The sequence below is a fragment of the Asparagus officinalis genome, chromosome 8 (assembly GCF_001876935.1).
Source record: "Asparagus officinalis chromosome 8, Aspof.V1, whole genome shotgun sequence".
Classification (NCBI taxonomy): Eukaryota; Viridiplantae; Streptophyta; class Magnoliopsida; order Asparagales; family Asparagaceae; genus Asparagus; species Asparagus officinalis.
Genome location: NC_033801.1, coordinates 53,072,358 through 53,088,181, shown reverse-complemented (window position 1 = coordinate 53,088,181; position 15,824 = coordinate 53,072,358). Strand labels below are relative to the sequence as shown.

The following is a 15,824-nucleotide window of genomic DNA, read 5'->3' as shown; positions in this document are numbered from 1 at the left end:
CCGTATCCGTGCATCATAGGTTGCAACCCTTGGTTAATTGAGGCCTTTATCTATGCAATTGGGGAACTGACCTATAGAGTGGAACTAGGTAATTGTACGCACGGTACTTGATTTTGTGGTGGAGAAAGAACAATGCAAGATGAATTGATGAATGGAGAAAACTCTGAACAGAGAACCAAATCGTGAGAATATGGCACAAACATGGGGATTTTTCAAAGGCGAAGATAAACAAAGGGAACTAGAAGGAATTTGTAAGAGAAGGGTGTTTGGAATTTCGTGTAGGAATGAGATTGAAAGAAAACAAAAGAGAGAAGAGAGCGAAAGCAGGATGAGGGAAATCTTAGGGAAAATTCTGGGCAGAGTAATTAATTAGTGGGGTCCATCTATTTTAATTAATTAATTAAATCTAACCATTAATTTTAATCTAGCTGTATAGGATGGTGATGCTTGATACCAAGCACAAAATTAATGCTTAGTAGTGAAGTGGTTCATTCTCATTCACTTATTTACAGGGCAACCACATTCACATGGGTACACATGAGTTGAATAATTAAATGAATGGTTGAGAAGTGACCACCTCACTGCTTAGTACCAAATTTGGTGCTAGGTATCATGTACACCCATTATTATATACACACACATGCACACACACGTGTGTATCCCCTCCCCATGAAACAACTGATTCTCAACCACTCTTCTTTGAAAATGGCGATAAACTCTTTTCACTTTGTCTTTTTCATTGTAGCCATGATTAGTTTCCTCTTTGCCCCTCTACCCCCGCGCGCGATCACCACTATGACAACCACAATGCTGCAACTAGGCGTCGTTGTCAAACGATAAAGTCGTGGATTTAGAGGATGGTCATTCTGATATTGAAACAATATTTGTTCGTTATATTAATATTAGTGGATATACAAATTATTAACTAAAATTGAAGTACCATAGACCAAGAGGATTTCACCTCCTTAAAGGAGACCTTTTTTTTATAAATCTTAAAGTTAAAGGGAGTTTTCTTATAACCCTTAACTTATGGGGGTTTTCTGATATTTTGAAGGTTATAGGGGTTATCTTATAACTGTCCAAGTGAAATGGTTCATTATCATTCACTTATTTATAGGGCAACCACATTCACATGGGTACACATGAGTTGGATAATTAAATGAATGGTTGAGAAGTGACCACCTCACTGCTAATTACCAAATTTGGTGCTAAGTATCAAGCACACTCATTATTATATACACACACATGCACACACACACGTGTGTATCCCCTCCCCATGAAACAACTGATTCTCAACCACTCTTCTTTGAAAATGACGGAGTTTCTTATATTTTATCATTTTCGCATAATGAATGGCATGGGTCATGTGTAGGAAATATTGAAATGTAACAAACACTACATGCACCTTAGAAGCTATATAACCAATCTAGCAAGCTCCCCAAAAATCATTGATTAACATTTTTCTATTATTCACTCATTACCGATCTTCTCTATTGATAGTTATCAGCTCAATTCAAGCTATCATCGTAGTCCGACTTTGTCCTTCATCCATGCATGCTTGTAAGTTGCACGCGGACACTATTAAATAGTAGTACTTTCTCCCACATTCAAAAGGAAGCCCTCCCTTGAGTATTCTTTGTGGTTGTAACTTTCACGACCGTGACAACCAAACTTTCAAGTTATAACTTAAAATAACCAGGTTTAAAGTTTGTTTTAAGTTGAAATTAAACATACGTCACTTTGGCCCAAGAATCAAATTTCTAAACAATGAGCGCATGTGAACACTCTAACCACTTTATTTAAAAGTAATTTTTGGAAATATAATAAATTGCAAATAGAAGAATGAAGTAACTATATCAATTAACTTCATTAATAATTAACCAACCAAAAGAAAAACTTTATTAATAACTTGTGTCTCGTAACATATTATGGAATATTTTGAAATTCTTATGTTTAAAATTCTCAACAAAAAAATTCAAGTATGAGAAACCCCACACACTCTCACCCAAAAGAACAATGAACTTAACTCTCATATTACTCTTCTTTGAAAATGACTAAGGATATTAAGAACTCAAACATAAACTAAAATATGCATGGCTAGCCTGATTCTGTTCAAAGTTGAATCCTTATTTTTTAAGAAGACAATGAATGACTATATATTGAAATTAACCCACTTATTCCCAATATATTACTCTCGTTACTCTTCTATTATACGCTGCCTTCACACTGACATCGCTTTGCTCTTCATCCACACAATAGCCACAACGACAATGACGAGGATCTGGCGTGGTTGTCCATGAATGAGACATCATTTCTGTTGAAGGGTCATTTTGATATTTCTGCAATATTGGTTATTGTCTGATATATAACACAAAAATAGCAAAACATTAGCAATCACACATGCACACATATAAAATAAAAAAAATAAGGTAAAATGGATTAAAAGTTTAGAAAAACATATATAATATTTCATATTTGAGACACATGAACCTTGATCCAACTTAGTGAACTACGTCGAATCTTATCAGCAGGAGGAAGGGATTGTAGGCAGTTTGATACTAGAGAGGAAATACGGCAATCGTCGGAGTTGGTGGTGCAGGAGAAGGATAAGAGGAGAGATTGTAAGATTTTGATGTTAGAAATGGCAGTTTGGCAGTCAAGTTGAAGGAGGTAAGGACGAAGATGTCGGCGGAGGAGGAAGGAGATGAGGGATGATGTGCTTGAAGAGATTTTATTAAAGTGGGGAAGGAATGTGCATGGAGATCAATCAGACAAGTGCTTAAATAAAAAGGCTTTTTTAAATAAACCCCTTAAACTTTTCGTAACTCATAAAGTCAATTAGAGTGTTAAGAGGAAAAGAAACTCCTGTAGTTTAGAGGTTTTTTGTGCAAAACCATCTAAAGTTGGAGGCATTTTGTGAAATTTATTTTTGTCAATCTCCAAACATGGTGATATGCTAACAAAATTCCCATATATTATAAATAGTAAAATAAACAATTAAAATAAATATTTATGGTTTTGTCCACAATAAGCAATAGAAATAAAATAAAATAAAAATGTACCAACTATAGGCATGCACACATGTAAAATAAAATAAAATTAAAATAGAATAAAAATTTAGCAAAAAGTTGATAATCTGCCATAGTTGAGGCACATGAACTTTGATGCAACCTCTTAGCAAAATATAGACGGTAGAGTTGGAGGAGATGAGCATGAGGAAGAGATTGATACGGGAGCTAAGGTCACCGCTGGCGAAAAGAGTAGAAGGTGGAAGGAGAGACGAGGGAACTCATCATTGAAGAGAATTTCTTTTTTCACTGAAGAAGAAAGGTTCAGGGTTTGTAGTAATCGAAGTGAGTAGCGATGTATTTATAATAAAATGGAGTTTTTTAAATTGGACCTCTCATAATTTAATATTTGCATATTTGAAAAAATCTTAAACGTATGAGTACAGAAATAGGTAATTACATATGAATAAGAAAGAGAATTAGTGGCATAATTTATTAACTCACACATAGAAGTAATGGAGTAGCTAACATAGAAGATTTACGTTTATTTAACAAAAAAGTACTTATGAATGCCAAAAATAAATTGATAGAGTATTGCACTATTGATTGTACCTTAATACGTAGACTAACTAGCTGACTGCCTACATAGAAATATAATGTCATGAGTACTTGATATTACAATATGCAAAATTAGTATTAGAATTTAAAGTTGAATTACTTGATTAACCTAGACAGCATGCCAGCATCACATGCCAAGCTAGGCAAGAAGAGAAAGTGCTCTAAGTTACATATACAGAAGGTTCCAGTGTTATTGAGGCGCGCGCCCCGGGCGCGCCCCGGGCGCGAGGCGCTTCGGCCTGGGCGAAATGCGCCCCGCACGCGAGGCGGGGAGCTGCACGCAGCGAGGCGCGCACCTCGCGTGCGCCTCGCACCTGTGTTATGTAACATACTCTTTCTTCTATTTTTTTAAATAATTTACATAATTACCTTAGTCTTTTATGTGATAATTTATAAGCATATGTTCATAATTGTTAATCACTTAATTTGATGATTTAAATACATGTTTCTTGTATCTTTTTTGTTACTTTAAAAATTCAGTTAGCATAATTGATGATTTAAGTTGATATTCTCATAATTTTGGATGTAGGTAACTAATATGTTGCTTATATGTTTCTGTCTTATGATGTTGGCAAATATTAATTTGAGTTATGCGCCTCAGTTAGTGAGGCGCGCACCTTGTTGTGCGCCTTGCGCATGGTGCGCGTAAGGGACCTTTGCGCCCCGCATTGCGCCTTGCGCCTCGATAACACTGGAAGGTTCTCTTTTCACTATAAGTTGTTGTGATTATAATTTATTTTGTGTCAATTATTTTGTAAGGCAGAAAAGGATATCAGCGGGTGGTTTTGAAACTTTGGTTGTATGGATATGAATTAGCATCTGCTCGTGGAATCAATTTTCCAAAAAGTTCTATGACAGTGTCAGAAGAAATAATGAATTAATACAAAGACAAATAGCTACTATACTAAATTGTAAGGAAGGTTTATTTACTTTAACCTATATAAATTTGGAAAGAGACTCGGAAAGGAAAATATTTGCTGGCCTTAGTTTTAATTAGTTATTTTCGTCCAATCCTCAATGCCACTTGGATGCTTTTTATCTATTCTCTAGTTGGATGTGTGATAGAATAGACGAAATAAGAAGGATGTTCATAGATGGGGTCTAATGAATTAAAAGACTTATACAATTTAGTTAAGTGGGGAGAGGTATGTAACCAAAATCAAGGGGGTTTTATGGTGCTTGACATTCGAGCGAGCATTATTTTGATAGTTCTTCTGGTGGATGCAAATTGTTGTCAACAAATATTACTCAGAGGGATTTACTGTACATATTCAAAGAAATAGCAGATTTGTCTCAAATTCATTGAAGAATATAATCAAAATCTAGGGCACTTTTATTAAACTAGAAAAGGAAGGATGATGGAGACGATGGATTTATGCCACCAGACCTGCATGGTACCCTCCTTTAAAATCTGGATTTTGGTGCAACACATCTATAACTGCTAAATTATTGTTGATTCGAAAGTCCAGATTAAATACCTGGCTATTGCAGGAGTTTTTAAAAATACGAAACTGGAAAAGAGGGTTTCAAAAATACCATTGGTAATTTAGCCACCTGTAACTCTAAATGCTATAATCAAAATTCATTCACATGTTCCTCTGATATTCGCGAGCTGTACTAAGATCTTAGTTCACCAGGATTTCTGACACCTTTTAAAATTTCAAAAGAGGGGTTAATTTTGTCTTTTTCTTATTACTATCCTTTCTCTTGTTTTATAATATGAACTTCTTTTATTTCTCAGCAGAGTAGCCAACTATGACCTTATAAATGTGTTATTTGTATCATCCTCAAATAGAAGGTGCAATTCTTTGGTGTTGGGGGTGGGGGGGGGGGTACTTAACCTTATCCAAAGTGCAAGCTTTACTGTATATTACACTGGATAGCTTGTCACACGAGAGCGGATCTATACTGATCACTGCAGATCGTCAGGACCAACCTGATTGCTTCTTTAGAAGATATAGAACCTTTTGAGCTTATTGGAATTTAAAGTGAGAGTTTTATTATTAAATGGACTAATGCACTGTCTATTTACTTGAACCGAGAAGCTTGAGCACAAAGTTTGTTATATAACAACATAGTGATCAAGATACCCCTCAGCCATCAAAAGGGTTGTTGTTTATCTATCTCTTTTTTCCCCTGTTTGAACACCTCGCATCCTTTTTTATGAAAAAATTGGGTCAGGTGTTTTTTTATTGGTTGGGATTCTTTTAACTAAAAGTAGAAATGGGTTTTTCTTCCAAAGGGTATTCTAGTCATTTCACATTTAGGTTAATTATATCAGGGGATTATGTTGAGAAACGTGAAAAGATCCGGGGAGGTGGGGGGTGGAGTGGGGTTGTGAGGCACCTTATTGTTAAGGGGGGGTTAAGTCGTACTAGAAAAGAAGGGGTTATCTACAACATCACCAAATTTAAGGGGAATTAGCTAAATTAAAATAGTGGAGAGGGGTTTTCTGTGACACCCCATAGTTAGGAGGGGGTGCTAAAATTAACCATGTATTTTGAACACGTCCATTTTCATATATCAAGTGGTAGAGAATAGATTGGTTTTAAAAGCAATAATGGAATGATCATCATTCATTTGAATTGCACTATATACAATGGGGACTTCAAGGCCTTCCCTTTGAACAAAAAAAAATTTGCTAAGCTCTAGTGGTGCACATGAAAGAAGCAATTACAATGAACAAAAGTGCAATCGATGCAAGACAACTTGTTAAAAAAGCTCATTATGTTTGGATCTTTCACTATCCACAGATCAATAAACAAAGATTTTGTTGATTGTGAGGATGAATTAAACTGCTTTCCCTGGATTTTTCCATAAACGTTTGCAATTTCTTCCTTTTTTTTTTCTTTTTGCTACTGATGATTGCTGCTGTTGTCGTCGTCGTTTGCTTCATAACGCGAAATTACTGCATTCTTAATTGTGCATTCTAAATGGTGTGTTTCATTACGTCCAGGTTGACATGAGAGCAAGAATTCGCGGAAACAAAGGATACTAACTGGAGCTTGCTCACCCAAGATGCATCCATCAAGCCTTATTTTGCATCTTTTTTCCTTTGTTGTTGCCCACTTAGCTATCTCGTCAGGACGAAAGATTTTGTCTGAGCAAAGCAACATTTCATATAAATGATGATGTCACTAGAGTTTGTTTCTAAAACACTGAATACATTCTTCGAGAAATGATTTTCAACATCTTCTAATATATAAAACATTGGTTATCTAGGTTCTTTTCGTTCTTGAGTGATGGGATCTTTCTCTTGGCTTGGTCCAGCTGGTTTGCTCGGGCATGAGAACCTCACTGCTTTGCAGTTGAAGAATACTGTCACGCCTCGGGCCTACGGGTCCGTTGACGCATGTAAGTCGTGAGACCCACCAAGAACAACTCGATATTGGTTAAAGTCCACTGTCTAAATGTTAGCACTAGTTGGTTTTAGGCATTGGGCTTTTTTATTTAAGCCACTAACATTTTTTCACACTAGTCCACGTGGGACTAAAGTGAGGATGTCACAAATACTATTATTTCCGACTGTTTATCTACTGATTGAACAACTGATAACATTGAGAAAAAATCTTTCTGCATTAATTTAACTGCATTTCATCTCTGCACAACATCCTTCCTGCTTTTTTGTATGATTAGTATAGTATTGTTTGATTTATGCATAAGTCTCATCTCCCAGAGCATCTTCAGTACACTTTCTGGCTTGATTATTGCTTTCTAAATCTGTAGAGGCCCTACATACAGTATTATTCAATTACCAGTGACAAAACAAGGTAACATCTACCTTATTGTTGCGCAATTGCACTCTAAAAAAAGATAAGTGATCTTCTGTATCGTTCACAACAGTGCGATAGGAGGATTTAAGTATTTGAACACATCATCAAACTCTCCTTCTGGGTGCAATTATGAAACCTGACGTCTTTCTCAACATTCGTGATTGTCTTATTGAAGAACTGATCAAGTTAAACCCAACCTTCCGCATCTTTAGGTAATGATCCTCTTCTTCGACCACCGAAGGAGAGTCAAGAAAAGGAATATAAAATAACCACACTTTTTTAGTGAAAAAACTTTGCCGAGCATTTCCCTAATGTTTCTCCTCATATCTTCTCTCAGTCCCTCGCTCCTTGGTCTTGAGATGCGGGATGAAAAGAACATATCATCTCTCAGTCCCTCGCTCGTTGGCTATGAGATGTCATTCTTTTCAATGTTATCATCACTGCTACCAATGTCGGTAGCATTGAATTAAAGACCTCGTGCATCATTATAACGGGATCTTCAAATGTTTACCAACGGTCAACTTAAGAGTATTTCACAATAAAGAAGGAATTGCCATTCTACCCTGCACAGAGAGTATTTCACAATAAAGAAGGAATTGCCATTCTGCCCTGCACAGAGGACAGGTTGAATTCGACGCTAGTTTTGACAAACGACTTTAGATAATACTAAGTAAAATCAAACTAATTAAACTTAGCATTTCTCTTACTAGAAATAAATATGAAAATACAATAGCTATTAAGTGGAATCAAACGAATTAAACTTACATTACTCTTACTATAAGTAAATATGAAAAATACAATCCTACCTCTAGTTAAGGGACGTCAATAGTTGTCATTGATCCAGGAACATAGGATGAGATTAAATCTTTTAAATTCAATACTAGCAGATTAAGGGGGTTCATGGCTAAGGGTAAATATGTGCGAGTTAGAGTTATTTTGGAATGTACCAGTTGTGTCCAAAATGGTGTCAATAAGAAAGCGCCAGGCTTTTCTAGATATATTACTCAAAAGAATCGACACAATACACCCAGTCAAGGCACGTTAACCATGAATAATAACGTCCAACCAATCTTAAAATCTTAGTTACTTCATTGAATTAAATTGATAAAATGGGATGAGAAAACTACTAAGGTACATGAGAACTACTTAAAAAAAGACTACAAAGATTGTGATCACCAAGATCATAGCACCTTACTACCATATAAAACCCTCTACACAAAAAATAAACATTTATCAGGGAAACTAAGATGCAAGATGCATTCCTTTTCAGACTTGCAAAGCACTTCTACAGAAGTGCTCAAGATTGAGGATTATTCGGACATGTAGTGGTCATCACTGCTGTAAGCCTGCTGGGGAAGGAGCCAATTGAAGAAACCAACATTTGTTTTCCCCTTTAATCTCTGCGATGAGTATTCGACTAAAATGTTCCATAAATCCCCCACTGTCCATCTGTGCAACAAAATCCATTGAGACACCTGCTGGAGATGGCAAAGGTCAAAAAACCCTGTTCAATGAGAACTCCACAGCATTCAACTGATGACATACACATTCAAACAATATAATAGTTAGACTAGTTGGGAACAAATACTGTAATCTACAAAACAAATTCCCCGCACCACATGGGTATGTTGCTCCTTCATGGTTTATTTTGCATATTTCCAGGATGACAAAGATTATTTATGGTATTCAAATTTTTTTCATTCTAGTTTACTGAGATAGTGAATATGTTCGCACTTGCTCCTTTCTATGTCAATCACCCTCGAGGCCATTTTTAACTAAGAGCTTATCAAGGGAGAGCTCATGAAACTTTTTCAATATAAGAATATTAACTCCTTCCCAGTTAATGTTTGGACTATAACTGGGGAAAAAGAAATAGAAAAACGTATATGTGAAGGTCTTCAAATAAATACTTGCAGCTCCCAGTACCTGCTCTAATCTCTGTAAGGCTGCGTCACCAAAGGTGTAGTAGTGTATGAAAGGTCTTAATGCCTGCAACAAGGATCAATTAGAATAGAATCAAGTATGAAAACTTTCTAATCTCCATACAAATGATTTGACACAAGAAACCAGAGAATTCGAAGGAAACTCTTAACCAAGTTTTCTACGATGACAGTCTACTATCATCTCATGGCAACTAATTACGCCTTAATTTGTCCAATAAGTGTCAAATCCAAGAGCTAATCTACAGAATATTGGAATCTCATAAGTTAATACTAACTATCATGTATCATCATTTGATCAAAGATAGCAGAGATGTCAAATGATCATATCATAAATCACTATCTATGAAGTATGAACTCTTTTTATGAAACAAGTATCAGATTATGCTAAACGAGACAGTGGCAATTAAAATTCTCCTCTTTATCGAGGCCTTTCTCCATTAAAATGGAGGCACATACACACAGTGTTCATAGCTTGATCTGTACATTAGAGGCTGTGGCAACAAAAAGTGAAAAGTGCATAGACATTGACAAAAACTTCTTACTGAAGTAACTAGGCAGCTGTTTGTACAGGGAAATGATGTGAAGAGGATAGGAACCAACTTTTGATAACAGGACTGCACATGCATAAGGCACTAAATTAAGACATAGAAGTATTGAGATCCATACTATCCATGGAGCCACATGTACCTGAGATGCAGCGAGCCACTGAATTATAGTCTTAAGCTCAAGGTCGCCGCCAAATGCCCCACATCCCCAGTTACCAGTAGCAATTCCAGTTTCATTTTGACATATTTCGTTAGTCAGATGTCCGTTGAAGCCCAAGGTACTTGTATCACAGTCCATAGAAGGGGAAGAAACGAGAGGACTCTCAGCTTGTGCAGAAGTAGCATTATTAACCTGTTCAAAGAGGCAGTAGCTAAATACATGATGGGAATGCACAATCAATTATACAAAAACATATAACTAAATCCATAGGAAATTTAAAAAATAGTAACATAAAAAATTAACAAAAATATAAACAGTTCAAGGAGAACTAAGGCTCACCATGGGACCACCAGAGAAAGCAGGCTATTACAGGTTCACTATATAAACTAGTGATACAATATGAGCTACACTGTAGGCAAATGCTTTGAAATCCTACATGGGTTTAGTCAAGAAATAAATAAAGCATGTTGAGGAAGAAGTTACGCAAACTGCAAACATATCTAATTCGGACTATAGAAGCTTTGATCAGATTCTAAATAGGTTATTTGAGCTTTCAGTTAGGCAGTTAAACAGCTAGTAAATCTTTTATTTTCTTTTAAAATATTTGCTACTTGCCGATAAAGAAAAGTCTTTTTCCTAACCCATCTTGACTAAATTTTTTATATATTTCTTAATCTATCTAGTTTCTCAGAATTTAGGAAAGTATCCATCATCTATGTTATGTAGTAATGGAATAACTGGTCAACGATCTGGTGAAAGGAAAAGGATTAAGTGTTTTCCCAAATTATTTCTTTTGATCGATATCTATGAAGTCATCTGCAGTTGAGAGGCACAAGTGTGAAGCAATCTGCCACATGAAACCATAAAAAGGTGTGAAGTATTTTTCCTCTATCTTTTATTTTCTGCTCCCACTCCCATAGCTCTGGTGCCCAACAACTACTCATCTACATCATGCAACTATATCAAAACTTATAGGGTATTCTAGGCTCTCTTGGATTGTTAGAGGAAAATATTAAGTTACATAGGTCTTCTATATAATTCAGGAGAGATGTTTGGCAAGTAGCTTATTTTAGCTTATACCCACCAAAATAAACTACGGTTCCCTAGCTTATTTTTTGATGGGTTATAAGCCATGAGCTTTGACCAAGTAAAAGACAATTATACCCCTTACGATTTCACAAAATCCAAGGCCTTATTTAGTAACAAAACACCAATCCCATGTCCTTTATAGTTATTTTTACAATAATGATAGATTATAATCCACCCATTTCCCAACTACTCTACTATTCAAAATGGATTATAGTCCACTAAATTGCTCAAACACTAACTTATAATACACTTGGATTATGATCCATTTGTGGATCATAATCCAAGTGGATTATATCCAAAGTTTCCAAACATGCTAACTCTCGGGGAAATATGAGCTAGTGATAACTCTTACTGAACAATTGTTGTGGCTCATGTCAATAGCCTCATTGTCTTCCCCATCAAAATGCTCCTTAAAGAAAGCCTCTTGGAAATTCTTCAGATAACATTTATTTTTTGAGGGATCAAAAAATCCACAGAAAGCTTTATTTGTTTCCCTGCTCCCAATACAAATTTAAAATATTAAAAATACAAAGAAAATTTGAGCAATTGAACAGTCCAATAGAATGAAGTAATAGTTGAATACTAGCAAATACATTTCATTTTCAATAATCAAAGAAACTGAAAATAGATGCAGAGATTGTATCAATTCTAAGCAACCGCTCCTTGAGAATAGAAACACCAAGAAGATGGAATCACTTTACCAAGCATCGATACAGACAGAATTCCATTCGCTAGGTGTGCTGTGCAGCCAGTTACACAATGGCTAAAAACCAACAACCTGCTAAAGATGGAATTGGTTGCCAATTCAATTATGGAAGCTGGATGTTTTCTTATTGAGAATAACAAGTCCATAAACCTTATAAGAACTCGAATGGAAAATAATATAAAGTTAAACCATAAACCAACAAATAAGGATGGAAGTGAATCCTTCCTTGGTTTCAGTAATATAAAATGTTCTGCTACCTGTTGGGCTCCACAGAATTTTCTCAACATTCAAAGACATCATCACACCAACACAAGAGCGTACATGATAGAAACGTGGCATACAATATAAACTATCAAGTTTTTGTTATAATTTAATTTTTCAGGGAAAAAAAGTAAGAAGTTTTGACTTACAAGCATAAGAGAGTAGTGATCACTGAATAGAAGCTGATAATATTAAAGGTAAAGTAGAAATGCATCCTTTCACACCTCTGTTTCTAGACATCTTCCTTCAAGGGTCTTCAGTAACTATTACATAAGTTTGTTTTTAAACTTTTTTTCTGGAGAAGGATTTTCCTGAAAGTAGAGGTTTTACCCTCTTTAGGAGGACATGTAGCTGCATTCATAAACCATGAAAATTTGTTTTTTTAATTAAATCTGTCAGGAATATAAATTTCCCTTATCCAAACAAGTCTGCAACAAAAAAGATAGCAAACTAACACGTAGGATACTTCTTGGATCTCCATATCCATGCTCTTCCTGTAGTGTAATTGTTAATTGACACAGTGGTTTTTGGAAACCAAACAGGCTTTGTTGTTTACAAGAATACCAAATAAAATTCAAGAAAAAGTATCTTATGGGAGCCTCCACCACTCATGACAGTTAGCATGCCATATCAGAACCTTTGTGACTTCCTTTATATAGTTGGAAATAGTTGCTAATTAAAATATGATTTTTTCTATAAAAAATGATAATAACAGTAAAAAAACTTAGCATACCGTATAAGGCATTCAACTTCAAACTGTCTTATCATCGCATTTGATAAAGCATCAATCGCGACGATCTTCGTTTTTCGTCTACCGCGTGAATCAAGTGGCTTCTTGTCCAAGTAATCACCAGTAAAACGAAATGAAGAACCATACCTGTATGCAAGCAAATTATGACTGATGTTACTGTACTGCCAGCCAAAGCATGTTTTAATTAGCTGAGGTGACAAGATAAGCCAAATAAATTAATGAAACGTCAATAGAATTATAGAACAAACCACATATTGTTCATCTTACCTTCTGAAGCCCTGGTGATGAAAATAAATATCAAAGAATATACAAAGATGTTTGTCCTTTATATGTAAGGCCAATGCTCACTATCTTTTTTGGTTGGAATGTCACTACAATTGGACAAAAGCAATGTTCAGCATGTCTTATTGTGGGTCCACCAAGCTTTTTCATGTTGATGTTGTGTGAACTCTTCCACAGAAGGTTAAGTAAGATTGTTCAGATCAAACTATTCCCTGACATTAAAACTATGAGGCAATGCTAACCGAGGAATGCCTCAATTACCAGATTGTAAGTATACTTTATGTAAGGTAAATAAACCCTCAATTACCGATACAAGTTAATACCCTTATACTGGGGGAGTATAAAGTCTCAGATTGACAAGGTACCTGCTGTGGCAGAACACAAGCCAAAGAGCCATGACCAGAAATTCAGTTATTGGACAATGTTTAGTGACAAAAGGGCTTTTTTTTAATAAATCAGAAAAAGTGTTAAGTAGAGATATCAGAAATACTAATAAAACAAGTGTATTAGTTCTTAAAACACGGTGGCTATGATGCACGGATACGGATACGGGACACGGATACGACACGGACACGGATACGGGATACGGCAAAATCCAAAAAAATAGGATACGGGGATACGGCGAGGAAAATTTTTTAAAATTATTATTATATATAAAAAAATTTATAAAATTCAACTAACAATCTAAATTATGAATTTATCACAAAATAACAAGTTTGTAAACAAAAAGGAGTGTGATCATCTTGAACAAACTGTACACCAGAACTACCTTCTGCTTCCATTGCTATAAACAACAAGTAACAAGTTCTAATTAAATATTAAACCATAACATATATGAAACGTAATACGAAAATCTCAATTTAGTATAAACAACAAGTAACAAATACAAATTACAATGCAAGAAATATATATTTTTATTTAAAATATGAAATATGTTTTTTAAGTAAGAATTAAGTGATTAACAATTAAATATTTACATGTTCTGATGTTCATAATTTATTAATTAGCATGATAATTACTATTTAAGCTTTTTTTTCTAATTATGCTAATTAATAAGTTGTTACTCACTGACTTTGTTTTTTTTTTTACAGATTATACTTGAGAGTTAAGTAGCAACGAGCAAGTGAACAAAAAAAAGTTGCTCAATTGCTCAGCACTTCAACAGTAGCACAAGCTGCATAAACAAAAACAGTTAATTAGGTTTAGTTATTCAACCATTCAGAGCAGTTTTAAACAATAAATTGAACATGGTCCATGCGAATTTAGTTAGGGTAAAGTGTAATAAACTATTAAAACAAACAAACAATAAATTGAACATGGTCCATGCGAATTTAGTTAGGGTAAAGTGTAATAAACTATTAAAACAAACCTATTAGTTAATCTTATGTCTTTTTAAAAAATAAAAAAATAAAAAAGTAATAAAAGAAAGACGAAGAGAGACGGAAATGAGAGGGGACGGAAATAAGAGAGATCAGATCGATGATGACAGAGATGAGAGGGGACGAAGAGATCGACGAAGGCGGAGATCTCCTCTCGAGATCGACGAAGACGGAGATCAGATCTCGAGATCTGATCGACGACAACGGGCGGTTCGTCGAGATCGACGAAGATCTGATCTGATCGACGAAGACGGAGAGAGAGAGAGAAGAGATCTTACCAGCGTCGGGACGAGGATCGACGACCGACGACGACGAGATGAGGAGAGATCGATGATGACGGGAGGGGATTGATCGACGACAATAAAGCCAGCGGCGAGAGGACGATGACAGGATGCGGTTCGTCGAGCTCGAGAGGACGATGACGAGAGAGATAGAGATGAGGACGAGCGGCGAACTCAGTAAGTGAAAATTAGGGCTTTGTAGCGAAGCGGGTTTGGGTTACGGGTTCTGTTTCTGTTTTTTTGGCGACGTTTTCTTCATAATTCGGCGAATCCCCGTATCCTTCCCCTTGTTTGACCGTATCCCCCTTGTTTGGACCGTTGACCCGTGTCGGACACGGATTGACCGTGTCCGACACGTGTCTTGCACGTGTCGGGCACGAATCCGTGTCCGATTCGTGTCAGACACGGATTCGTGACCTCTGGGGGAGTATCCGTGCTTCAGAGCACGGTGGTATACATGCTAAAAAACCAAAAGTAATATGTATATAGTAAAGGATAATATGCATGAGACACAATTTCCAGTAAAAATATCCAAATTTTCGGGCAATTACTGAGAATCACAAAAACACTATAACCATATGAATTACTTATTCCAAATAGCATATGGCTGGACATAACATAAATAAGAAATTAAACAAAATTATACGAAAAAACTAACCCCATGTAACAAGAAAACCTCTCGACGCCCAGAATCTCTATTGCCTCATTCTTCTTCATTGCAGCCATAAAAAGCATACCAACAATCAATTCTGGGTTAATCATGAAGCGGATCTCTTCCTGGGTAAAGGAGCAGGCAGAAAAAAAATATATCATGTGAAATTTGGAAAATAAGAATAGATGACATGGATAGTAATCACAAGTACATGTGCAAATTTTACCCAAAAAAATTGCAAACAAAATTCCACCCAAGTCAAACCATTAGTTAACCCGAAAATTCTAAGCAAATATTACCTGCTGGTTATGAATATTATGTAACGCATGTCAAATGGAATTATTAACTATCAACTATACCTCATTCATTGTCTGAC

At 35.7% G+C, this 15,824-nt stretch overlaps 1 protein-coding gene across 3 annotated transcripts; it reads right to left on the bottom strand.

Moving 5' to 3' along the window:
* Positions 8,469-15,600, bottom strand: LOC109822050 (poly(ADP-ribose) glycohydrolase 1-like). Of its 3 annotated transcripts, none has more exons than XM_020388211.1 (6): positions 15,455-15,600; positions 12,837-12,980; positions 11,489-11,630; positions 10,030-10,239; positions 9,326-9,388; positions 8,469-8,877 (listed from the first exon to the last, which is right to left on the bottom strand). In XM_020388211.1, exons 1-6 carry the CDS (start codon positions 15,556-15,558, stop codon positions 8,710-8,712), a joined length of 831 nt encoding a protein of 276 aa, XP_020243800.1. In that variant the 5' UTR covers positions 15,559-15,600; the 3' UTR covers positions 8,469-8,709. The 3 variants fall into 3 exon arrangements, with proteins under 3 accessions (XP_020243800.1, XP_020243801.1, XP_020243802.1); XM_020388212.1 differs by having other exon boundaries at positions 8,469-8,874; positions 15,455-15,599; XM_020388213.1 differs by lacking the exon at positions 9,326-9,388 and having other exon boundaries at positions 8,469-8,874.

Excerpts from the sequence above, each read along its gene's own strand:
- LOC109822050 (XM_020388211.1), bottom strand. The coding sequence starts at position 15,558 with ATGATTAACCCAGAATTGATTGTTGGTATGCTTTTTATGGCTGCAATG. Across the intron at positions 11,631-12,836 it reads GAAGTTGAATGCCTTATACG|GGAAACAAATAAAGCTTTCT; the intron begins GTATGCTAAGTT and ends TATTGGGAGCAG. Across the intron at positions 8,878-9,325 it reads CCTTACAGAGATTAGAGCAG|CAGGTGTCTCAATGGATTTT; the intron begins GTACTGGGAGCT and ends TGCCATCTCCAG.